Source organism: Molossus molossus, unplaced genomic scaffold (assembly GCF_014108415.1).
Source record: "Molossus molossus isolate mMolMol1 unplaced genomic scaffold, mMolMol1.p scaffold_m16_p_11, whole genome shotgun sequence".
NCBI lineage: Eukaryota > Metazoa > Chordata > Mammalia > Chiroptera > Molossidae > Molossus > Molossus molossus.
This window is the reverse complement of record NW_023425346.1, coordinates 18,406,819-18,430,490: the sequence shown is the minus strand read 5'-3', so window position 1 is coordinate 18,430,490 and position 23,672 is coordinate 18,406,819. Positions and strand designations below refer to the sequence as shown.

Below are 23,672 nucleotides of genomic sequence, written 5' to 3'. Positions count from 1 at the left end.
CTTCTGTCTGTGTCGTTGGCAGAATAAAACCTACAACTCGAGCGTGGATCAGAAGCCGACTGAGCAGACTCCAGGTGGCCGTGTCGACCTGCTCGTTTCTGACTTCTAGGTTTTAGGGGAACGTGTTGATCCATAGGCTTGTAAGGAGTCTAAGTGGGTGTCACTTCAATGTTATGTGGGAAACTTTGGGCCATTCTGTTAGTCCAGAGAGGGAAACCCAAGGTGGATGAGGAAGCTGATTTTATCTGATAGTGAAGGAGGGGGCTGAGGAGGCTGCCACCTGGTGGAGACGTCAGGTCGGGGCAGGAATGACCTAGAGCTAACGAGTCGTTCTTGCATTTTGTTCTTTTCTCTCTCTTCTCATTTTCATTTGGTATTTTGACCTTGTCACTATCATTTCCTCCTATGTACTTTCATATTCCATCTTCTTTGTCCCGAACCCCACCCTTGGCCTTATCCTTGACTTGCTCCTCCCGGTCCTGTGCTGGGCTGTCTTATTCGACCTCATCCTTACTTCTCTCCCTCATTTCTTTCTCAAGAATTGCTCCATCTTGCCAGAAACACTCAGTCTTTTGCCATTACCAAAGCATTCCTCTTTTTTATCGTTGGGGGAAGCCGAAGGGGTCTTATCACTGGAGAGAGACCCCCAGGGTGGACGTTTGTTTTCCTTTGTTTAAGCCAGCATGCATGGGTTACTTATTTATGTTCTGTGCAATATCTGATTTCATCTTCAGGTAGAAAATATGCCCATTTATTTGGCAGGTGATAACACAGAGGTTAAAGGAAGTTAAGGTGCTTGATCAAGATCAAGCAACATGTTAAATGGGACACCTCATGCTGGAGACGCACTCTGCCGTTGAACTCTGCGCGCTCCGGCTGGGGGAGGAGTGGACTGTGTTGCCAGGCCAGTGGGTGGGGGTTGGCATTCCGTGGCCTTGGAGGTTCTCCATGCCAGCATCATGGGAAGCTGTGCAATTATGTGGGATGGGGAAGCCTCTTTCCCATGAGGTTGATTTTGGTGATAAAATTCCAAGTCATTCTCTTCGAAATGATTCACTATCAATTCTGAGACTGTGGGTGGTCACTGTGGGAATGTGGCAAATCGTGTTGGTCCCAGTGCCTTGGGTCATGTCACTGTTGCTGTCGTTGCGTGAATGAGCTGGGGCGGGGTTCTCTCAGCGAAATGTCTCAATGTTGTGTTTCTTTGCAGAGCCTGTGTCATCCTGGGGGTGATATTCCTCCTGTCATCCTTATGTATAGTGGTCAAAGCCATCCACGACCTCTCGACTAAGCTGCTCCCGGAAGTGGTAAGGTCCTTCTTCTCTCTTAGCAATCCCTCCTGTGCTACCGCTCTTCACAGATGTGCGGGGGCGGGGGGGGGGGGGCTGGGCCGGTGGAGGGAGGACAGGCAACACTCTGGGACTCCCGAAGGACTCACTGGGATGGGTGGCTTGGGAGAGGAAAGCACCAGGCAAGAGGAAGAGGCTTCAAATATTGAGCCTGTACTGGGTTCTGTGTCCCTCTCCTTAGATTTTTGACTGTTTTTAAAACAAGCTTTTATGTAAAGAGAAACGGGCTGATTTTTACGTAGCAGAGTAACCCCGTCTGTGTTGTTGGAGTCTGTCGTTCTGCGTCCCTGTAACGACTGTGGTAGTAAGAATTATTTGATTGCTTTGCACCTCGGTACATGAATCTGTGTAGGTTTTCTGGCACGACTGACTTCCGAGTGTGGGGACTGGAGGACGCAGTTTCATCCTGGAGTGTGTCTGACTGCTTTGTCCCGGGGTGACAGACATCACCTGCACTGGTTCTTTTTCTCACCCTCCCCGTATGAACGCAGAGCAAGTAAATGTCTGTACAGTCTTCATATAAGGCAGCCCATTTATGTACCAGGAGATGAAGACGCTGCCATTACAATGATGCTGTATATGCAGGGTGGGGCAAAATTAGGTTTACTGTTGTGGGTATGGAAAATAATCCAGTAATTAATAACTAACAATACAAGAATAAACTGTTTCACATGCCCACGACTGTAAACTACTTTTGCCCCACCCTGGACAAGTTGCATAGTGATTTAAAGGCAAAAATAAGGGCTGTTCTTTTAAAATGTGATTTGATTTGAGTTTAGCTACCTGCACCATCTTAATATATTAGACTGTTAGCAGAATATACGTGAGTCCCTCCTGGAGTGCGGCACCATGTGCGTGTGTGTCTGGGAAGATGAAGATGTGCGACAGGGCATCTCACAGGCTGAAGGCAGCTGCCTCGAGGGGCCCGCCCCCTGCCGAGAGGAGAGCCCTTCCTTTAGCAGCTCCTCGGATCTTAACTTATTTATCCTCACAGATAGAAAAGCTTGTTCTCTGATATCTCAGTGACAGGAAGAAAGGATGGATACCAAGGTAGGAATGTCCCTACCTGTGGCTTTTAGTCTTTTTTAGCAGATCTAGCGCAAGCAAATCTTGCTATTTATTATACTCTGTGTTCTTCGTCTCACTATTGTTGTCTCTCCGATCTTCCTGGTCACACAGGATCCTGGACTTTCTCATCCTTTCCCTCCAGCAGACGTGGTATCCTGCGTCCATTCCGTGGGAATCTGAAGCCTATGTGACGTGTAGACATGAGAGTGTTCATGTGATTGATTAAGACACCGGCCAGAGAGCATGTTTGCATTTTTACAGGGGATAGGAAGCTGACTCCACGCTCAGCAATGTTTATTGGTGGGGATTTTCAGCCCTAGGTTAGTTGACATGCTCATTTCTTTAGGCATTAAAAATTAATTTCCAGCGGACCAACTCGACAGCTGTGCTCATGGACCCTTGCAGGGGCCCTCCTTGTTTTTCTCTTCATAGCTGAACAATTTTTAACTGGGAACAGTCTCAGACCTTATGGTGCAAATACTCCTCAGAGGTGGAGCTCACCAGCTGAAATTCCATGTTGAGATAGAAATGTCCAATGCCCTACCCCAGGCGGGGGTCAGAGAGGGTAACGAGCTCCATGATTTTGCCCAAGACTGGACCTGTGCTTGGAGAACTCACACCACCGCATCTTTCATCAATCTTAGCGTGGGATTCAAAAATCACACCCACTCACGGTTATCCCTTCGCAGCTCTGGAAGGTAACACAGGTGCCTTCGGGCTGTGTGAGCTCCCTCCTGCAGACGGAGGCCTCCTGTCCACTGCGTGGCACATGGGGCCAGGGGACTGCTGCCGGGCTGTAGCTGTGGTGGTTTAACCTGGGTCTTCAGGTTCCCTGTGTCTGCTCTAGAAATCTGTGGAAGCCGGCAGGGTATAGCCGGACCGTGGCCCCTGCAGAAATTCCCAATGAGTATTTGTTCTCAGTGCCTCATCCAGAGTAGGGGCCACACACTCAGATGCCCCCAAAGCCAGTCCGGGAAGCGGGAGAAACCGCCCAGGTCAGTGGCACCTTGGGGGCGTGTGCCTGGAGGAAGGGTCTGCCCCGTGGGAATGTGGACCTAGGATCGTCAGGTTTTCTGAGTTTGTAAAGAGAAAGTGGAAACCTGTGTTTAATGTGAAATAAATTGGCAACTAATTAAATAAATGACAACTCAGGGTGGGAGCGGGTGGACAGTTTCAGTCGGGCCCAAGGAAGCTCATGGCCCGTGGCAGTTGAAACCAGGGAGGGAGACTGACGTTTAGGGCCTAGATATCATGAAACTGGGTCTGAGGTACAGCTTCACCCTTCCCTTAACTACAGAATTGCCTTTCTTTTTTTTTTTATCCTCACCCGAGGACATTTTTCCATTTTTTTGTTCAGATAGAGTGGGAGGGAGGGAGGGAAGGAGGGAGGGAGGGAGGGAGGGAGAGAGAGAAACATCGACGTGAAAGGGACACATTGAGTGGCTGCCACCCGCACGACCAACCAGGGCTGGGGACAAACTGTAACCGAGATACGCGCCCTTAGCGGGAACCGAACCCGGGTCTCTCTGGACTGCAGGCCGACGCTCTAACCGCTGAGCCAAACTGGCCAGGGCCAGAATTGCCTTTTTGTGTGTGATTTCTGCCAAGTCGTCACCATGGGTTTGTCAGAAGCAGCATCTCCCCTCCCCAGGCCTGTTCCCTGGCAGCTTTCTTCTTAATGTCCGCTCGTACTTCTCAGAGGAAGAGTCATTGCAAGGATGGGTCAGTGTTTGCTAAGAAGGCTGTGCAGTTAGGAATGTCCCAACCATCAAGTCAGCTGGCTCTGAGCTGTGGTGGCGTCACCTGCCCCTGGGCGGCGTGTGCTGGGGGAGCCCCGCACAGGAGCCCGCATGCAGTGTCTGCCGCAAGGGCTTCATAAGCCGGCGGCCCGTCTGCTCCCTCGCATCCTGTCCACGGTCGCATTGGGTCATTAACGAAACAGGTTCCCAAGGAGCCTTCTCGGAAGCTCTGTATGACTCGGTCCTAAAGTCAGGAAGGGTGGGCAGAGCCGCAGAGGTCGTGGTAGCGGAGGGCCCTACGCTGGTGGGTGGCTTTGAAGAAAGCAGCCCCCTGTTTTGGTGAGAAGGGACAGATGGCCCACTTCTCCTTTCTGTGAAGACATGGGGGCTTTAAAAGATGAAGTGACCTTCCTAAGGTGGTCAGCTGGCTGGTGGCAGAGCCTGGATTTGGACCCTTTTCTCCTGGTCCGGGTCTGTCTTGGTTCCTGGCCCTGGGAGCTTACGTGGTCCTGTTCATCATTGGCTTTTCAGGTCTGGACCTGCGGGTTTGTCTTCTGATTTTTGTTGTTTACATTTCTGTATTTTTTTCTATCTTCTCATGCTCAGAAGTGGGTGCTGCCAACGGCTGTCCTCGAGGGAGGGTGTCCAGGCCCCGGGGGTCCTGTCCGTGGCCTTTCCGGCTATGTCCGCTGCCCCAACCCCTTCCCACAGGCCCCCCTGCTCTCTGGGCCCCTGGCTAGCATCTGCCTCCGCTGCTCGGTCTCCCGACACACCCGTCACAGCAAACTAAGAAGAGTGGACAAGTATGGAGGGAGGGAATCATGGACTCGGAAGGAAGGAAGGGCTTTAGGGGAGCTGCTTAGTAGGTGGAAGGGACGTGGGCATGGTGGGCTGACCTGAGGTGGGAATCCCCTCTCTGCCTCTTTTACCTCCGAGACCACCTTAGGCGGCTTACTGAGTCTTCCTGACCCTGGCCTCCTGAAATGTTCAAGAAAGACTAGACTTATGCCAGAGGTTTATGATAAGGATCAAATGAGTAATTTATTTAAAAAATCATTTTTCCTTTATTGATTTTAGAGAGAGAGGAAGGGAGAGAGAGATAGAAACATCGATGCGAGAGAACATCGATTGGCCGCCTCCTGCGTGCCCCCCACTCGGGATCGAGCCCACAGCCTGGGCATGTGCCCTGACCGGGAATCAAACCGGTGAGCTCTTGGTGCAGGGGTCGATGCTCCACCACTGAGCCACACCAGCTGGACATGAGTAATTTATTTAAAATAATTGTTATTAGAAGACAGGGCTGCCCTGGCCGGTTTGGCTCAGCGGTTAGAGCATCCGCCTGCGGTCTGGAGAGACCTGGGTTCGGTTCCCGCTAAGGGCATATACCTCGGTTGCAGTTTGTCCCAGGCCCTGGTTGGTCGTGTGGGTGGCAGCCACTCGATGTGTCCCTTTCACATCGATGTTTCCCTCTCTATCTCTCTTCCTCTCTCTCCCTCCCACTCTATCTGTGCAAAAAATGGAAAAATATCCTCGGGTAAGGATTTAAAAAAAAAAAAAAGAAGACACGGCTAACTATGGCTGCTATTCTTACATTCTGATTTTTTATATTTCTGAATTACTCATCAAAGTCACTCTGTTTATGGTCTGAGGTAGTTTCAGGTTGGGCCCCTTTAGAGGTGGGAGAGTTTAACAGGACATGAGTGGGGATGGGGGGCGGGCAGTACAGCTGGGGGCCAGGTGAGCAGTTCACAGCTTGTCCTCCTCAGGTCCTCTGAGCAAGTGTGACCCCATGGGAGTGAGTTTCCAAAGGTCCCTCAGTGCCCAGGGAGCACGGGGGGGCAGTGTGGCGGGGGGCTGGGGTGGGGCTGGGGGGGGTAAGGATACGGGAGCTGAAGTCGGGGAGACAGATCTCAAGTCTGCTGCTTCCTAACTGAAGAAACCTGGGCAGGTTGTTTCATCTTTTTCTGCCTCACTTTCTTCATAAAATGGAAATAGTAATGGCGCCTTCTCTGTAGGATTGTTAAGCAAACAAAATGAAAAGATGTAAGTACTGTGCTTAGCATATAATTACTGAATAAATGTTGGCTGGTATTATTGGACTTGAGAAGAAGCTCCTAAGGATGTTGGCGGACTTTTTGACGCCTTTAGTTCTGGAAGCTTAGACTGTATTGATTGATCTGTCCAGGAAATGTCTTCAGGGACACTATTCTCAGCTCAGATTGGTAATGCTGCAGGCTCCTTCTCTGGCAATAACCAATAAATCCTGGATCCACCATCAGCAACAGCGAGAGTCATCACCCAGTATGCCGCACTTTCAAGTATTACTGTACATTTAAATCGGGAGCTGTGTTGACAAGTACTTAAAAAAAAAGAGGCACACACAGTCATGGTCCTCCACATACCCCCTGCACTGCGCAAGGAAAGGCACATGGTCCGACTGTCAGTGGTGTTCCACCCTTGTTTCTTCAGACAGAATAACTCCACGACTTTATTCATCCTGGAGCCAAGGACCTACCAGCTTCCAAACAGAAGAGAACTGAGCACTGATGAAAGTAGGTTCCTATTGGCTGGAGCAAGTTCAAGGAGAATAGTCCAGAAATAGATCTGTACATACCTGGTCAGTTGATTTTCAACAAAGGTGCCAAAGCAGTTCAGTGGAGGAAAGAGAAGTCTCTAACAAATGGTGCTGGAACAGCTGGATAACCGTATGGACAAAAGTGGACATCCACCCTTATATCAGAACGACCTCAAAATGGATCATAAAGCTCAATGTAAAACCTAAAACTCTAAAATTTCTAAAAGCAACGCAAAGAGAAAATCTTTGCAAAAGTTCTTTAAATACAGTACCAAATACATGACCTATAAAATTGAAAATTGGACTTCATCAAAATAAAAAATCTTTGTTTTTCCCAGACACCATTAAGAAAATTACAGGAAAGCGAAGACAACAGATATGTATCAGACAAAGGGTTTGCATCCAGGATGTATAAAGAACAGCTTAATAAGAAGACACACAATCCAATATGAAGATGGCCAAAAGATTTGTACAGACAATTGACAAGAGATAAATGAATGGCCAATAAGCACCTGCGAAAATGCTCATTATTCATCATCAGGGCATTACAAATTAAAATAACATAAGATACCATTGCATGTCCATTAGAATGCCTGACATTAAGAAAAACAAATATGTTTTTCTCATATACTGATGGCGAGAAAGTGAAATGGTTCATGTTCATTAAAAAGTTAAACATCCATTTATCATATAATCTAGCTATTCCACTCTTGGGGATTTACCCAAGAGAAATGAAAATATATGTCACACAAAGACTCTTCCACAAGTGTTTATTGCATTTTTATTTCTAATGTCAAAAACTGGAAACAACCCAAACATATATGAACAAGTGAATGGATAAACAAATTGTAGTCCATCCATATACTCTACATTAAAAGGTCACTATTAACCCATACAAAAACATGGATGAACCTCAGAATAATTAAGGTGGGTACCAGAAGCAAGGCAAAAAGGGATGTATAGCATTTAATTTATATGAAATTTTAGCTGCAACCTAACCTATAGTCACAGAAGGCAGAGTGGCTGCCTGCAGATGGTGAGAGGAGGGAGGGGGACGAGCCACAAGGAAACTCTTGGGGGTGATGGCAATACTCTCTTGCTTTTGGTGAGGGTTTCTTAGATACAAAAACATGTGAACATTAATAAGACTGTACACTTTCAATATATGTAGGTCAAATACATCCAGGGGCCGTACTTGGCTACACGGGACCTCACATTGCTGGCCCAAATAGGAATCCTGCTCCGATCCATATAAAATAAATATTTTCAGTTGCTATGAAATGAGGTTTTATCTTCCTGACTGTCACCCCTACATTCAGTACCTGGACTGTTGGCAGCACCATTAAAAGTTGCACTGTAAATAGGCAGTGTATGAAGACAGTGCATGATAAGAGGGAAGTGTAAATAGTAGGCTAAATATAGCCCTGTCACTGGAGGTGCGCCGGGAGGGAGCTTCTGCGGAAGTATGGCTGGTCCCCGCGTTGCCAGGAGCCTCGGAGAGCCTGCCGGAGGCTCCGGCTCTGAGGGCTTCGCCATTTTCAGCCGGAAGGTGGGAGCCGGTCTTTCCAGCCTCGTGCATGCAGGCTCTCAGTTCAGGTTACCACCCAAACCTGGGGATGGCTGGGTGCGTCTCTCCTCGCCCTGCTAGCCCTGGATTTTGATCAGAACGTGAGGTGTCTGTGAGCAATCTGCCATGTGTGATTCTGTCTGTTAGGCCCCTTGATGTTTTCCACCTCAAAAAGGTGCTTCCAGCTTGTCTCATTAGACCACCACAGTATTCCTGGAGTATAGGGGCGCCAGACTTGCTGCCATTTCACGGTAAGGAAAGAAGTCCTCCGATAAAGAACTAAAGGGCTTTCTACACACATGCACGCACACACACATACACATGCACACGTGCGCACGCACTTGCACACACGCATGCACACACACACACGCACGCACGCGAATGGAGCCAGGAGTTTGGCAGGCTCTCTGTTCCCAGCATTGTCTCCTGAAGTCCACAGAACAGGTCCGACAGTCAGCGTTCGAGCAAAGCTAATATGACTGGCTTGGTTTCCTGACTGAGAAAAGATGACCGAGACTCAGTCTAACAGAAGACTCTGAATACACTTCAAGTCTAGGACTTTCCACACTACTGAATGGACGTGAGCCCCCTCCTCCATTTTCCCAGTGGCCTTGAAGATTCAACATGACATACACTACGAAAACCTGCCTGGGGGGGGGGGGGGCTGCTGGGTTACGGTAACGAAAGTGGATAAGAGACAGGAAGAGAGGGAGGGAGAGAACGGTGCTCACTGCTCCCCACCCCCCAGCTTGACTGAGGGCATCTGTGTATCTAAGGATACTGGTCCTATCAAAGATGGGTGTTGCTAAAGCAGGGTTGAATACTTTGCTGTTGAAATGCATCTGTACTTGACCTTGGGAAATTTATTGAATCTCTTGGCACTTGCTTTTCCATCTGGAATGTGAGAATTCAGCACTTCTAATTTGGCATCTCTCTGTCTCTGAGGCTTTAAGAGCACACTGGCTTATCTTTTGAAGAAAGAAACAACATTTAAAGGTGTTGAGCATTTTAAAAAAATCTTTATCTTTATTGTTGAAGTATGGTGTTGGACATTTTTAAGTAAATATGGTTTTCATTCACTTTCCTAAGTATAATATGGACAGTGCAGTCCTCATAACATTCCTCTGTTCTTCTGTATACTGTTCAGCAGTGGAGAGAATCCTACTGAATGCCTGTTTAGTTCCCAAGCCTGGACTAAAATGCCCTGGTTGTGTGGTGCTCCCAGTACATCCCGGGACAGGAAGCAGTGGAGTCTGTTCCTCCGGTGAGGAGCCTCTGTCCCCCACCTGCGCCATCCTCTCTCACAGGAGCAGTGCTGCTGTGACCAAGACATGAGTATTTGGTGACAGAGCCACACATGTTACTGAACTGTTAGGGAAACATTTGATACTTTTTTCGGGAAGTCGTTTGGGGGTGCTGGGTAAAATGTATCGATCCTTATGTAGTCCTGTTAAAGGGGCTCTCTGATCATCCCAGCCCCCGTGGACTCGATGGAGAGGCTGACTGTGGGCACTTGCAAAGCTGCTTCAGGTGGGAGCCTGGACTTTCTCCTTTGTTCTGTGTGCTGACTGTTGCAGAGGCGTGTGCAGAGCCCGTGATCGAGGAGCAGCTGAGGGCTCACTGTTGAGGGCTGTGGTCTTCTCCACCTCCCCCTTCACTGGTGGGAAGCAGCATTGGTGAAAGTCAGTGCTGCCACTAGGTTCTGCCTGCTGGCCTATTTCATCTGACCCCAACACCCTTCCCTTTGGAATTCCCCAAACGCCACTTAGCCCCAGTTTGATGCCCATCCTCTGCTCCCATGACCCCCATGCTAATTGTGTGGTAGCTCTGGGCTCATTGCAGTTTATTTTCTCTCTACTCGTCTCCCTGAAAAGACTGTAAACTCTTTGAGGACTAAGACACGCTGTCCTCCCAGCCCTGAATAGAACCTGGCATGTCATTGGGACTTAATGTATGTTGATAGATGTATACTAAATTAATTAATTCATGCATGTGTGAGGCCCTTGGCTACACCAGGCAGTAGGCTAGGACCACACTTAGATAACCAAGAGGAGCTTATCTTTCAAGGAACCTTAAACAGTCTGTGCTGTGGACATTTTTACACCCTTGTGGGAGAAATATAGCTAGCCAAGAGGGCTTGTCCCAGACCTCTCCCCCCATTCACAGCCTTGAGACCTTTCCTGAGCTGCAGTGCTAGTGATGTATGTGAACAGGTGATATGCAGCTGAGGCAGCCCGTAGCTGTACGGCTCCTTGACCGTCACCCCTGAGTTTTGTAGGAGACCTATTTATATCCATAAGAAATAGAATGATGTGGTGTGTGTTATTACATGAATCCATATTGTACATATCACACTGCAAGTTTTTAAATCAACCTGTTTTTAAGATCTAAAATACATTGTATGGTGTCGATGCCTATCATGTTGATGGGCATTTGGGTAGTTTCTAGTTGTTTATTACTACAAAGCTGTTGGAATGAACGTTGTTGTGACCAGGGTAGTGTGTAGCGTGTGCCGATGAGGTTACTGTAGGTCAATATGCAGGAGAGGAAATTTGGGGTAGTAGAGGGTGCACATGTTTTACCAGATCGTGCCAAGCTGCCCTTTAGGGTGGCTGCACATGTACCCTCTCAGAATGTCACCATGCTTGATATCTTCACATTGTCCCAGTTTTCCAGTCTCCTGGGTAAAAATGGAATCTCAATTTGTTTTCTCTTGACTATTGGTGAAATTGATTATACTTCTTAATATTTATTGTCTGTGTTCTTTTTATAAACTGCTTCTTTTTTAAAAAGAATTTTTTTTCTTTATTGAGTTGAGAGAGAGGGGAAGGGAGAGGGACAGATAGAAACATCGATGAGCGAGAACATCGATTGGCCGCCTTCTGCATGCCCCCCACTGGGGATCAGGCCCACAACCTGGGCATGTACCCTGACCGGGAATCGAACCGGTGACCTCTTGGTGCATGGGTCAACGCTCAACCACTGAGCCACACCGGCCGGGCAGTATAAACTGCTTCTTTATATATTCTTTGCCCATTTTTTCTGTTGTCTTTTTCTTACTGTTTTTAGGAGTTATTTATAGGTTCTGAGCACCAGTCTTGTTATATACAAGTTGCAAATAATTTCTCTTAATATCTACTTTTCCTTTTTAATATTGTATATATTTTGCTATTAGAAAGCGCTCACTCTCACCCCTGCCTTCCATTTTGGTGTAATAAAACTTATCAGTCCTTTCTTTCATGGGGCTGTGGTGGTTTTGTTTTTTTGGAGTAGAATGCTTAATGCCCTGATATGATACAGATGTATGCCAACATATTCTTATTTTTTTAAATACATATAAAAATTAGACTTTAAAGTTGAATCCTTAAATTAATTTTTCTAGACTTTTTGTGTATATTCAGTATGAAGCCGGGACCAATTTTGTTGATTATTTTTCTTACATGAACATACAACTTCCCTGACTCCATCTCAAAGGCCACTTCCATCATACGCCGCATTCCCGTGGGTCGCGGCAATCCCTGGACCTGGGCCAGTGAGTTTCATTCCCTGGGCTCGTTGGTTCTCTTCTAGTGTCATATTTTAAATGTCTGTAATTACATAAATCTCGATGTTTGGTCACTCTCTTAACTGGGATCTTCAAAATAGTTTTGACTACTGTTGCATTTGCAGTACTCAATATGAATTTCAAAATTACTTTACCAAATTTAATGAAAAATCCTGTTGTATTATTGAGGGGTTTTAATTTAAAATTAATAATTTTGAGTAAATTGTCTCCTTTTAACTCTTGGATCCTCCCTTTTATCTCTCTCCATTCATGTTTTCTTTTTTAAACTGATTAATTAATTAATTAAGTTCTTATTAATCTTTTTGTTACAGATGTTTCTCCTTTTTTTCTCCCATTGACATCCTCCTCCCCAACCCCCCCAACTTGTCCCAGCTTCGTTGTTCGTGCCCATTGGTTATGCATACATGCATATAAGTTCTGTGGCTTATCTCTTCCCTCTCCCCACCACCCCCTCTTCTGAGGGTTGTCAGTCTGTACCCTACTTCCACGACTCTGGGTCTACCCTATTCCTCAGACTGTTATGTTCATTATATTCCACAAATAAGTGAGATCATGTGGTATTTGTCTTTTTCTGCTTGGCTTGTTTCACTTAGGATAATACTTTCCAGGTCCCTCCATGTCGTTTCAAAGGATAAGAGATCTTTCTTTCTTACAGCTGCATAGTACTCCATTTGTGTATATGTACCAAACTTTGTGGTACATATCTACTGATGGACACTTGGGCTGTTTCCAGATCTTAGCTATTGTAAATAGTGTTGCTATGAACATGGGGGTACATATATTCCTTCAAATTGGTGTTTCAGGCTTCTTAGGGTGTATTCCTAGAAGTGGGTTCACCAGGTCAAATGGCAATTCAATTTTTAATTTTTTGAGGTGACACCATAGTGTTTTCCACAGTGGCTGCACCAGTCTGCATTCCCACCAGCAGTGTACTAGAGTCCCCTTTTCTCCACACCCTCGCCAACACTTGTTGTTTGATGATTTGTTGATGGCGGCCATTCTGACAGGTGTGAAGTGATACCTCATTGTTTGAATTTGCATCTCTCTGATGATCAGTGATGTTGAGCATTTCTTCATATGTCTCTTGGCCATTTGTATGTCCTGTTTGGAGAGGTGTTTATTTAGGTCCTCTGCCCATTTTTTAATTGGGTTCTTTGTCTTCCTTTTGTTGAGTTGTATGAGTACTCTATATATTTTGGAAATTAACCCCTTATCTGATGTATCATTGGCAATGATGCTCTCCCATACAGTGGGTTACCTTTCCATTTTGATGGTTGTTTCTTTTGCTGTGCAGAAACTTTTTAGTTTGATGTAGTCCCATGTGTTCATTTTTGCCTTTGTTTCTGTTGCCTTAGGTGATGTATTCACAGGTCACATTTAAGTCTTATTCATTTTGAGTTTATTCTTGTATATGGCATAAGTTGATGGTCTAGTTTCATTTGTTTGCATGTAGCTGTCCAATTTTCCCAACACCATTTATTAAAGAGGCTGTCTTTACTCCATTGTATGCTCTTGCCTCCATTGTCAAATATTAATTCAACATAATGTCTTGGGTCCATTTCTGGGTTCTCTCTTCTGTTCCACTGGTCTATATGCCTGTTCTTGTGCCAGTATCAGGCTGTTTTGATTACAGTAGCTTTGTAGTATAACCTGATATTCGATATTGTGGTCCCACCTACTTTCTCCTTCTTTTTCAAGATTGCTGTGACTATTTGGGGTCTTTTTTTGGTTCCATATGAACTTTTGAAGTATTTGTTCTAATTCTGTAAAATACGTTGTTGGTATTTTGATGGGGATTGCATTGAATATATAGATTGATTTGGGTAATATTGACATTTTAATGATGTTAATTCTTCCAATCCATGAACAAGGTATGTGCTTCCACTTTTTTATATCTTTCTCTATTTCTTTTTTCAATGTCCTGTAGTTTTCTGCAAATAGGTCCTTTACTTCTTTGGTTAAGTTTATTCCTAGGTATCTTAATTTTTTTGCTGCGATGACAAATGGGATTTTTTTTAAATTTCTCTTTCTGTGACTTCATCATTGGTGTATAAGAATGCCGTTGATTTCTTGACGTTAATTTTGTATCCTGCTACTTTGCCAAATTCATATATTAAGTCTAGTAGATTTTTGATGGAGTCTTTAGGGTTTTCTATGTATAATATCATGTCATCTGCAAATAATGACAGTTTCACTTCCTTCTTTCCAATTTGGATCTCTTTTATTTTATTTTTTTTTCATGTCTCATTGCTGTGGCCAAGACTTCCAGTACTATATTAAATACGAGTGGTGAAAATGGGCATTCCTGTCTTGTTCCTGTTCTTAAGGGAAATGCTTTTAGTTTCTGTCCATTGAGTATGATGTTGGCTGTAGGTCTTTCATATATGGCCTTTATTATGTCTACTCCCACATTGCTGAGCGTTTTTATCAGAAATGGGTGCTCAATTTTGTCAAATGCTTTTTCAGCATCTATTGATATAATCATGTGGTTTTTATCTTCATTTTGTTTATGTGGTGTATCACATTTATTGATTTGTGAATATTGTACCAGCCTTGCATGCCTGGGATGAATCCCACTTGGTCATGGTGAATAATTTTTTTGATGTATTGCTGGATCGGATTTGCTACTATTTTGTTCAGGATTTTGGCATCTAAGTTCATCAGAGATATTGGTCTGTAGTTTTTTTTTTTGTAGTGTCTTTTTCAGGTTTTGGAATTAGAATTATGCTGGCCTCATAAAACGATTTTGGAAGTCTTCCTTCTTCTTGAATTTTTTGAAATAGTTTGAGGAGAATGGCTGTTAGTTCTTCTTTGAATGTTTGGTAAAACTCCCCCGTGAAGCTCTCCTGGCCTGGGCTTTTGTTTGCTGGGAGAGTCTTGATTACCACTTCAATTTCCTTAGTTGTTATTGGTCTGTTCAAGTTTTCTATCTCTGTCCGGTCCAGTTTTGGGAGACTATGTGTTTCTAGAAATTTGTCCATTTTGCTTATATTGTCGAATTCGTTGCCATATAATTGTTCATAGTATTTGTTAACAATCTTTTGTATTTCTGTGGTGTCAGTTGTTACATATCCTCGTTCATTTCTGATTTTGTGTATTTGGGTTCTCTCTCTTTGTTTCTTGGTGAATCTAGCTAAGGGTCCATCAATCTTGTTTGTCTTTTCAAAAAACCAGCTCTTTGTTTCATTGATCCTTTGAGTTGTTTTTTCGGTCTCCATGTCATTTATTTCTGTTCTGATCTTTACTATTTCCTTCCTTCTACTTGCTCTGGTGATTTTCTTTTTGTTTGCTTTCAATTTCTTTCAGTTGTGAGGTTAGATAGTAATTTAGGAATTTTTCTTGTTTCTTGAGGTAGGACTGTAGTGCTATGAACTTCCCTCTCAGATCTGCTTTCGCTGCATCCCATAGATTTTGTGTTGTTGTGTGTTCATTTTTATTGGTTTCCAGGAAGTTTTTAATTTCTTCCTTGACCTCCTTGGTAACCCATTCATTGTTCAATAATATGCTATTTAGCCTCCATGTGTCCAAATATCTCTGTATGTTTTTGTTGTCATTGATTTCTAGTTTCATGCCATTGTGATCTGAGAAGATGCTTGATATGATTTCAATCTTCTTGAACTTGTAGAGATTTAATTTGTGTCCTGCCTGTGGTCTGTCTTTGAGAATGTCCCATGTGCACTTGAGAAGAATGTGAATTTTGTAGTTTTGGCGTATAATTCTCTATAGGTATCTATTAAATCCATTTGGTATAGTGCTTCCTTTAGAGTCTGTGTTTCCTTGCTAATTTTTTTTTTGTGCGTGTGTAGATGATCTATCCAGTGATGTCAATGGGGTGTTGAAGTCCCCTATGATTGTATTACTGTTGATTTCTCCTTTGAAGTCCTCCAGAAGATTTTAAATATATTTTGGTGCTCCTATATTGGATGCATATGTGTTTACCAAGGTTATATCTTCCTGTTGGATAGATCCTTTTAATATTATGTAGTGTAGTGGCCTTCTTTGTCTCTAATTATGGCCTGCATTTTGAAATCTAATTGATCAGCTATGAGTATGGCTACCCCAGCTTTTTTTTCCTTTTTATTTGCTTGAAAGTTTTTTTTCCATCCCTTCACTTTCAACCTATGTGAGTCTTTTGTTGTGAGGTGGGTCTCTTGTAAACAACATATAGATGAGTCATTCTTTCTTATCCAATGAGCTACTCTGTGTCTTTTTATCAGAGCATTCAAACCATTTACATTTAAGGTGATTATTTATATGTAGTTATTTATTGCCATTTTTGTTTAGTGTGGTTATATTTTTCTTCCAGTTTCTTCTACTAATTACAGCAGTCCTTTTAACATTTCTTGCAGTGCTGGTTTGGTGCTAATGTATTCCCTTAGCCTTTTTTTTTTTTTGTCTGGGAAGCTCTTCATTTGACCTTCTATTTTGAATGATAGCCTTGCTGGGCAGAGTAGTCTTAATTCATATCTTTGTTTTTCATGACTTTGATTACATCATGCCATTTCCTTCTGGCCTGTAGTGTTTCTGTTGAGAAGTCAGCTGAGAGCTTTATGGGAATTCTTTTGTAGGTAACCTGTTGCTTATATGTTGCTGCCTTTAGGATTCTCTCTTTGTCTTTAATTTTTGGCATTTTTATTAGTGTGTGTCCTGGTGTGGGCCTGTTTGGGTTCTTCTTAGTTGGGGCTCTCTGCTTCTTGAACTTGAATTCCTTCTTCCTTCACCAAATTAGGGAAGTTTTCGGTCACTATTTCTTCAAATATATTCTCTAACCCTTGCTCATTTTCTTCCTCTTTGGGGACTCCTATGATGCAAATACTATTACATTTCTAGTTGTCCCACAGTTCTCTTAAGCTGTATTCCTGATTTTTAATTGTTGTTTTTCTTTTGGTTTTCTAATTGGTTGGTTTTTTCCCACCCTGTCTCCTAATTCACTGATCTGGCCCTCAGCTTCCTCTACTCTGCTGGTTAGTCCTTCCAGTGTGTTTTTTTTATTTCTGCTATGTCATTCTTCATTTCTTCTTGGTGGTTTTTAATTTCCAATTGGCTAATTTTCAATGCTTCTATGTCTTTACTCCTGGTGTTGATGTCCTTACTCATGCTGTTGAGCTTCTTCAGGATCATGGCTCTGAATTCTAGCTCTGTTAACCTGCTTAACTGCATTTCATTGATCTCATCTTTGGTAGTGGCCTCTTGTTCTTTCATTTGGGATATGTTTCTTTGTTTCACCATTTTGGCTATCTCAGTGGGCTTTGGAGCCTGCCAAATTTTCCCTGTGGGTTATTGGTGTTCTGCTCTTTGTGGCTCCCTCTACTGGGTTTGGATGAGCGTGGGAGGACCCATGTTAAACACCACTGTCCTGTCTTACTTTCCTGGGCAGAGTTGCAAGCCCAGTAATGGTTCAGTTATTCTCTAGCTTTTTGCCTGGAGGCTATTCGTCGAGGTTACTTGAAGATCCTTGGGTTCTCAGTGCTCCCTCAGGTGCTCAGTGTAAGGGGATTTTCTGAGGGTGGAACAGGTGCTGGTTGTTAATGAGCCTCAGTTTGCATTTCAATGGCCCATTGGGTGGGGTTGAATCTCCGAAGGAGGGGCCACGGCCTCTCCCTAGAGCCCTGGGAAGGAGCAAGATGACCACTGTCCTGCGAGGCCAAAACTCAGCAAAAGCTCTGAGCACCCTCCAAATCCCCAGTGTCCCGACACAGTTCCAGTCCAGTCCGCCCTCCCTCTGCCGGAGCCCAAGGTGAGTGGCTGTGGCTGTTTCAGCCTCTGTCCCGGCTGCGCTGTGGAGCCGCCTGGGAGTGTGACCCGAGGGCGCTGCTCACAGCTGAGGTCGCTGCCGAGCTGCCGACCTTGGGCTCCCAGCCCCGTCTCGCCCCTTCGCAAGCCTACCGGGATGGAGTCAGTGTCCCTCATTATATGGTCCTCCAGGCTGCTTTTCTGTTGGTTTTTCCCGTCGATTTGTCTGTGTTATAGTTGTAATTCCAGTTTGGTTCTCGGAGACGGTCTGTGTAGCTCCGTTCACTCCGCCGCCATTTTGGAATCCCTAGTTTTCTTTTAAGTCCTGTAATGAGATTTTGTAATCTTCACCATAAAAACCTTACATATTTTTGTTAGCATGATTCCTTTATGTTTTGTGAATTTGGTTGCTATTTTAAGGGTTTATATTTACTTCATTTTCTAAATTATTACTGCATAAAAAAGGTAATGGTATTTGAATATTGGTATTGTTAGCCTGTTACCTTGCTGACTTTTCTAAAATTAGTTTTGTTTATCAGTTGATTGTTTTGGATATATTATGTAATGATGGTTTGGTTCTTCTTTACAATTCTCATATTCCTCTTTTTTTCTTGTCTTATTTATTAGCCAAGATCTTTAATACAATTTTTAATTGTTGCTGATTTTGAAGTGCTGAAGTGACTATTCGATTTCTTTTTTGCTTAGAGTTTTTTTTTAAGTCACAAATAGGTGTTGAGTTTTGAGTACTTTTTCTGTATATACTGAGATGTTTCTTTTCCTCTAAGATATTCTTATTTTGAATCAATATTCTAATATTGAGGCATTCTTACATTCTTGCAATAAACCTTATTTGGCCAGAAAGTACTATTTTTTTTAGGCCATTGCTTGTTTCCATCTACCATTTTGTTTAGAATTTTTGCGTCTATGTGCTTAAGTGACATTGGTCTAAAGCCCCTGTCCTTGTGTATCACATACAGTGTGGGGCAAAGATAGGTGTACAGTTGTGAGTACGAGAAACAGTTTACTGTTGTATTATTATTTATTAATTATTGTATTATTTTCCATACGAGCAACTGTAAATTTACTTTTGCCTCACACTGTATGAGTTATATAGATTTTCTTTTGCTTTTTTTAAAAGACTTTTTAGAGAGAGAGGAAAGGAGCGAGAGAGAGACAGAAACATCGCTGGGGGAGCGAAAAATCAACCGGCTGCCTCCTGCACACCCCTCACCGGGGATGAAGCCCAGAACCCAGGCATGTGCCCCGACCAGGAATCAAACCGGCAATCCTTCAGTGCACGGGATGACACCCAACCAACCGAGGCACACTGGCCAGGGCTCTTATTTTTCAATTCAAAATGTATATTCCTTGACTGGAGCAAAATGCATATAACATAAAAGTTACCATTTTCAAGTTACCAATCCAATTTGGAATATGGATGATCTGATTCATCTGTGATGTAGCTTTTCTTCTTTTTCTGAGCTCTGAAATACTGGTTATAATGTGCCCTTAAGCTTTAGAAGGGCTCGCCTGCAAAGCTGAGGCAGTGCGCTCTGGAGCCAAGGCTTCCTGGGCAAATTCGTTGTGAGACTGGGACAAGTCAAGTCACGTCTTTGGCTCCAGTTTTCTCATCTGTAAAATGAACATTGGTGCCTACTGCGCAGAGTTGTAGGGATTAGCTCAGGCAATGCATGTAAAAGCATTTAAAAGGTGTCCAGCACTTGATGTGACAGTTGTTGTTTGTTGCTCCTATTGTTGTTGTTGTTATTGAGTGATTTCCCCCCGCCACCTCTAATATTTTTATGGCTTACATTTTTGGAACAATTTTCAAGTTTGTTTTTCTAGAAAATTGCTTATTTTATCTAGGCTTTCAACTCTATTGCATTAAAGTTGCTCCTATTAGTCTCATGATTTTTTAAAAAATCTCTAATCCATCTGTATTTATGGGCCCTATTATATTGATAATGTTCAGTTGTGTTCTTGCTTTTCTTCTCTTAAGTTACTTGTAAAAAGTTGGTTTCATTTATTTTTTAAAAACCTGCATTCGATTTTGCAGATCTAGTCTGTCGATTTGCTTTCTAGTTCAGTAAGTGCTCATCTTTAGTGGTCCCTGCATTTTGTTCACACTCGGTTCTGAGGGGTGGGTGAGTTTATGTTAGTTTCTCTTTCCTTTTTAGTTTTTGCTGTTGGTGTTTCTTTTCTTTTTTTTTTTTTTTTTGGTCTGTTTTGTTTTCTGTAAGAGAGACAGAGTGGTCACAGATGTAAGAAGCTGGCCAGGTTGGTTTGCACAGAAGTGTGTTCTACATGGCAATTTTTTCCACATCGTATCTTTGAGCTGTTAGGTGGCAGGTGGCTTTCAGGCTCTGGCCTAACTTCACTCTGCCAGGTAAGGACGTGGGTTGGAGCCCTGATTATTTGTAAGTGTGAGAACCATTCGGGCTCTTTCGACTGAGCCGCAGTGAGTGCTCTAGGGTAACCATCCGGAACAGGCCAGCACCGCAGTCGTCTCTCGCCACTTCGCGCTTCGACTTTCGCAGCCTCACTCTATCGCGGTTTTTTCAAATACATGTACATGTGCTGTCAGGTTTATGTATCAAGTGCTGCGGCTGTAGTCTCCAGTTACTCACTTAAACAAAAATGTAGGTGTTGCTGAGAAGGAGCTTGATAGACGTGATTAATATATATAATCAGTTGACTTTAATAGAGTATCCTCAATAATCTGAGTGGGCTTGGTCCAGTCACTGGAAAGGTTTTAAGAGCTGAAGCTGCCCTGAGGAAGAAGGAATTCTGCATGTGGACAGCAGTGCCAGCTCCTGCCCCGTGCCCTTCCTACCCGTCCACCCTGCGGATCTCCGACCGGCTTAGCCTGCCCCAGTCACCTAAGCCAATTCTTTGCGTACGTCTCTTATACTTGCCTCCTGCTGCTTCTCGTTCTCTGACTAATACACGCAGAAATTACTGCCCTGAAATATTTCCTTTACATTGAGTTTCAATTTTTATCCAATTTGTACATGTATATAATTTAAATAGCCTATTATTCTACAAGACTCATTATAAAAAATAACCTCCTTCCTAGAGGCAACTATTTATAACTCCTTGCAACCTCCACATCTCTCAGTAACATGCAGATGATGTTGCTTCTTGCTTTTTCAGTTATTGGCATGATTTTTTGGCTTCCTATTCTATTAGCCTTTTAATCATTTCCTTACCTAATTACCTCCCAGTACATTTACATTGTTATTTTGATTTGATCAATATTCAACATTATTATTATTAAGACTATAAATGTCATTCATAGCTGAACCCAGGAGTCTTGTTCGGTTTATTTTTTCCTTTCTTGCACTACACTGTGTGTTCTTTCATACTAATAAACGGATGTATAATATAAATTATAGGCACACGTACACACTGGTGTCTATGTGCACACTCTGGGTCGGATCCCATGTTGTCATCTTATGATCCTACTCATTGTAATCCTGGGGACTCATTTCACTTTTCTCTTAGGTTGTATCTTATCGGAGCCCCTATTGTTGTCTGTCCTGGTTTACGCCACTGTTTTGGAGAAGCTTATCCTCCAGGAGTTCCCTAAGAACATATGCAGGGAAGACGAAATTTTTGAGACTTTGAATGTTAGAATATGTTGGTATTCTGTCTTCACACTTTACTTGGTAGTTTGCTTAGGTGGAAATGAGTTTATTCTTAGAATTGTCTTCTAATTCCATTTATTTATTTATTTATTTATTTATTTATTTATTTATTTTTCAATTCTCACCCGAGAACACTTTTGCATTTTAGATAGAGTGGGAGGGAGAGGGAGGAAGAGAGAGAGAGAAACATCGATGTGAAAGAGACACATCGACTGGCTGCCACCCACACAACCCCATCTGGGGCCGGGGACAAACTGCAACCGAGGTATGTGCCTTTATAGGAAACCGAACCTGGGTCTCTCTGGTCCACGGGCCGACGCTCTAACCGCTGAGCTAAACCGGCCAGGGCAAATTCCTTTTATTTAAAAAAAAAATTATTGATATTTAGAAAGAGAGGAAGGGAGAGGGAGAGAAAGAGAAACATTGATGGGAGAGTGAAATATTGATCAGCTGCCTCCTGCACGGCCCTTACCGACCCCTACCGGGGATCTAACCCAGAACCTGGGCATGTGCCCTGACCAGGAATTGAACTGGTGACCTTTCTGTGTATTGGATGATGCCCAGCCAATAGCCACGCTTGCCTGGGCATGTCTTCTAATTTCTAATACTGCTTTTGAGAAAGTTAGTGGTTTCATGCCCTTTAAACCTGGAAGGTTTTCTAAAATTATTTTATTGATTTTTTTTTTTTTTTGCTGATTTTTTAGTTTTATATTTTTAAGCTTTATATTATTAAATGTTGGACTTGTCTTCTGATTTTTTTCTCCTATATATATATATTTTTTGTTCTTCCTGAGAGCTTCCCACAACCTTATATTCAGATGCTTTTAAAGTTGTTAATTAATGTTTTTAAATTCTGAGAACTTTCCCCCTGATATGTTCTTTTTATAACATCCTTTTCTTGTATGACAGTATAGAAGCTCCTATTTCTAATGATGCCAACAATAATTTTAAAAAGTTTTTATCTCTGCATACCATTGTTGCCAAGTGACATTTTTCTATCTGTTTAGGTCTCTGTCTTTCATATGAGATAGTTTCATATTAGATCACCCAAAAATTTAGTGATCACTGGCTGTCTGAGTATATTTAAGAATAATGTATTTATGATTGTGTGTGGGCATGGCTTAGCAAATGTAATCTTAATTCTAGGGCAGGGGTTTTTAACCTGGTGTTTGGATCCATGGATGGAATTTAAGGGATCCATGAACTTTAATTGGAAAGAAACTGTCTTTATTTTTGGTTCATGTCTATCTGAAATTTAACATTTTCTTCCATTATAAAATAAGGCAACAAATAAACCACAGTTGTAATAGTACAGTGTGTGTGACTTTTTCACCAGTAAAATAAAAATCAGATTTTTTTTATTTAAGATTGGTTTGGCAGATATCTCAAAATGTTTTTTGTGCTTCTCACAGCTTAAAATGACTGTGCTTATTAGCTCTGCTGTTAGAGTTTTGCTATTTAACACGTTACTTAAGAAGCACTTCTATGACCAAAGCAGTTTTTTGTTGTCTTATTAAACGCATGCACATATAATTGGTTTTCTTTATTAATCTATACATTGTATTTTATGCACTTAAATACTTTTCTCTGTTCTCCTGGGCTGGTCACTTTGACAGGGTAGAAGGTAAATTCCCTTCACCCTCTCTTTTCAAGGCACAGCCCCTCCTGCAGCTCCACCTGGTGTGCCCAGGAGAGACCCTCTGTTTTCATCTCTGCAGTGAGTGTGCTTTCCAGCCGGCCGGGAACAGCGCCATCACACCCGCCCTGCGGGGCAGGGGTCTGGGCCTCTGACGGACATCGTCAGTTAGTCCTCCTGCTTTTAGTTTTATTTATTTATTTTGGTTAATCCTCACCTGAGGATATGTTTCCATTGATTTTTAGATAGACTGGGAGGGGGGCAGAGGGAACCTCAGTGGTTGCTTCCTGCACGACCCTGAATGGGGCCAGGGATTGAACCTGCAACCCAGGTACATGGCCTTGACTAGGACTCAAACCCGAGACCCTTTGGTCTTTGGGCTGACACTCTAACCGCTGAGCCCAACTGGCCAGGGCAATCCTCCTGTTTAATCTCATCTCTTTACCCTAGTTCCAGGAGTGCCTAGCGGCATGGATTCCTGAGCCTTTGGGTTTGGCATCTTCTTTTCAACCGCACCCTTGCCCTAGGATCCCACCATCCCCGGCACCTTTACGGCAGCTACCACTCCTTTGTCTACTCTTCCAGCGTCCGCAAGCTTGTGGCTGTTGTTCTTCTCCTGTTTTCTTGGTCCGTGTGGCTTCGCACCTTAAAAAAATCCTGCGCTTCCGTTTAGTGGTCTTACAAAAGCTGAGTGTGTGTCTTCATTCCATGATCTTGAATTGGAGTCCCTTTTGATTTTTAAAGCGTTTTCTAATGTTCTTAGCATTGTGAATTATTTGTTATTTTTATTTGG

General features: G+C 43.3%; 1 protein-coding gene across 1 annotated transcript in view; it reads left to right on the top strand.

Moving 5' to 3' along the window:
• Positions 1–23,672, top strand: part of TMEM163 (transmembrane protein 163) — a 249,137-nt gene that overhangs the window by 199,393 nt on the left and 26,072 nt on the right. The window contains exon 5 of the mRNA XM_036254421.1: positions 1,211–1,307. Coding sequence (XP_036110314.1) covers positions 1,211–1,307 — 97 coding nt within the window. The remainder of the gene's footprint in view (positions 1–1,210; positions 1,308–23,672) is intronic.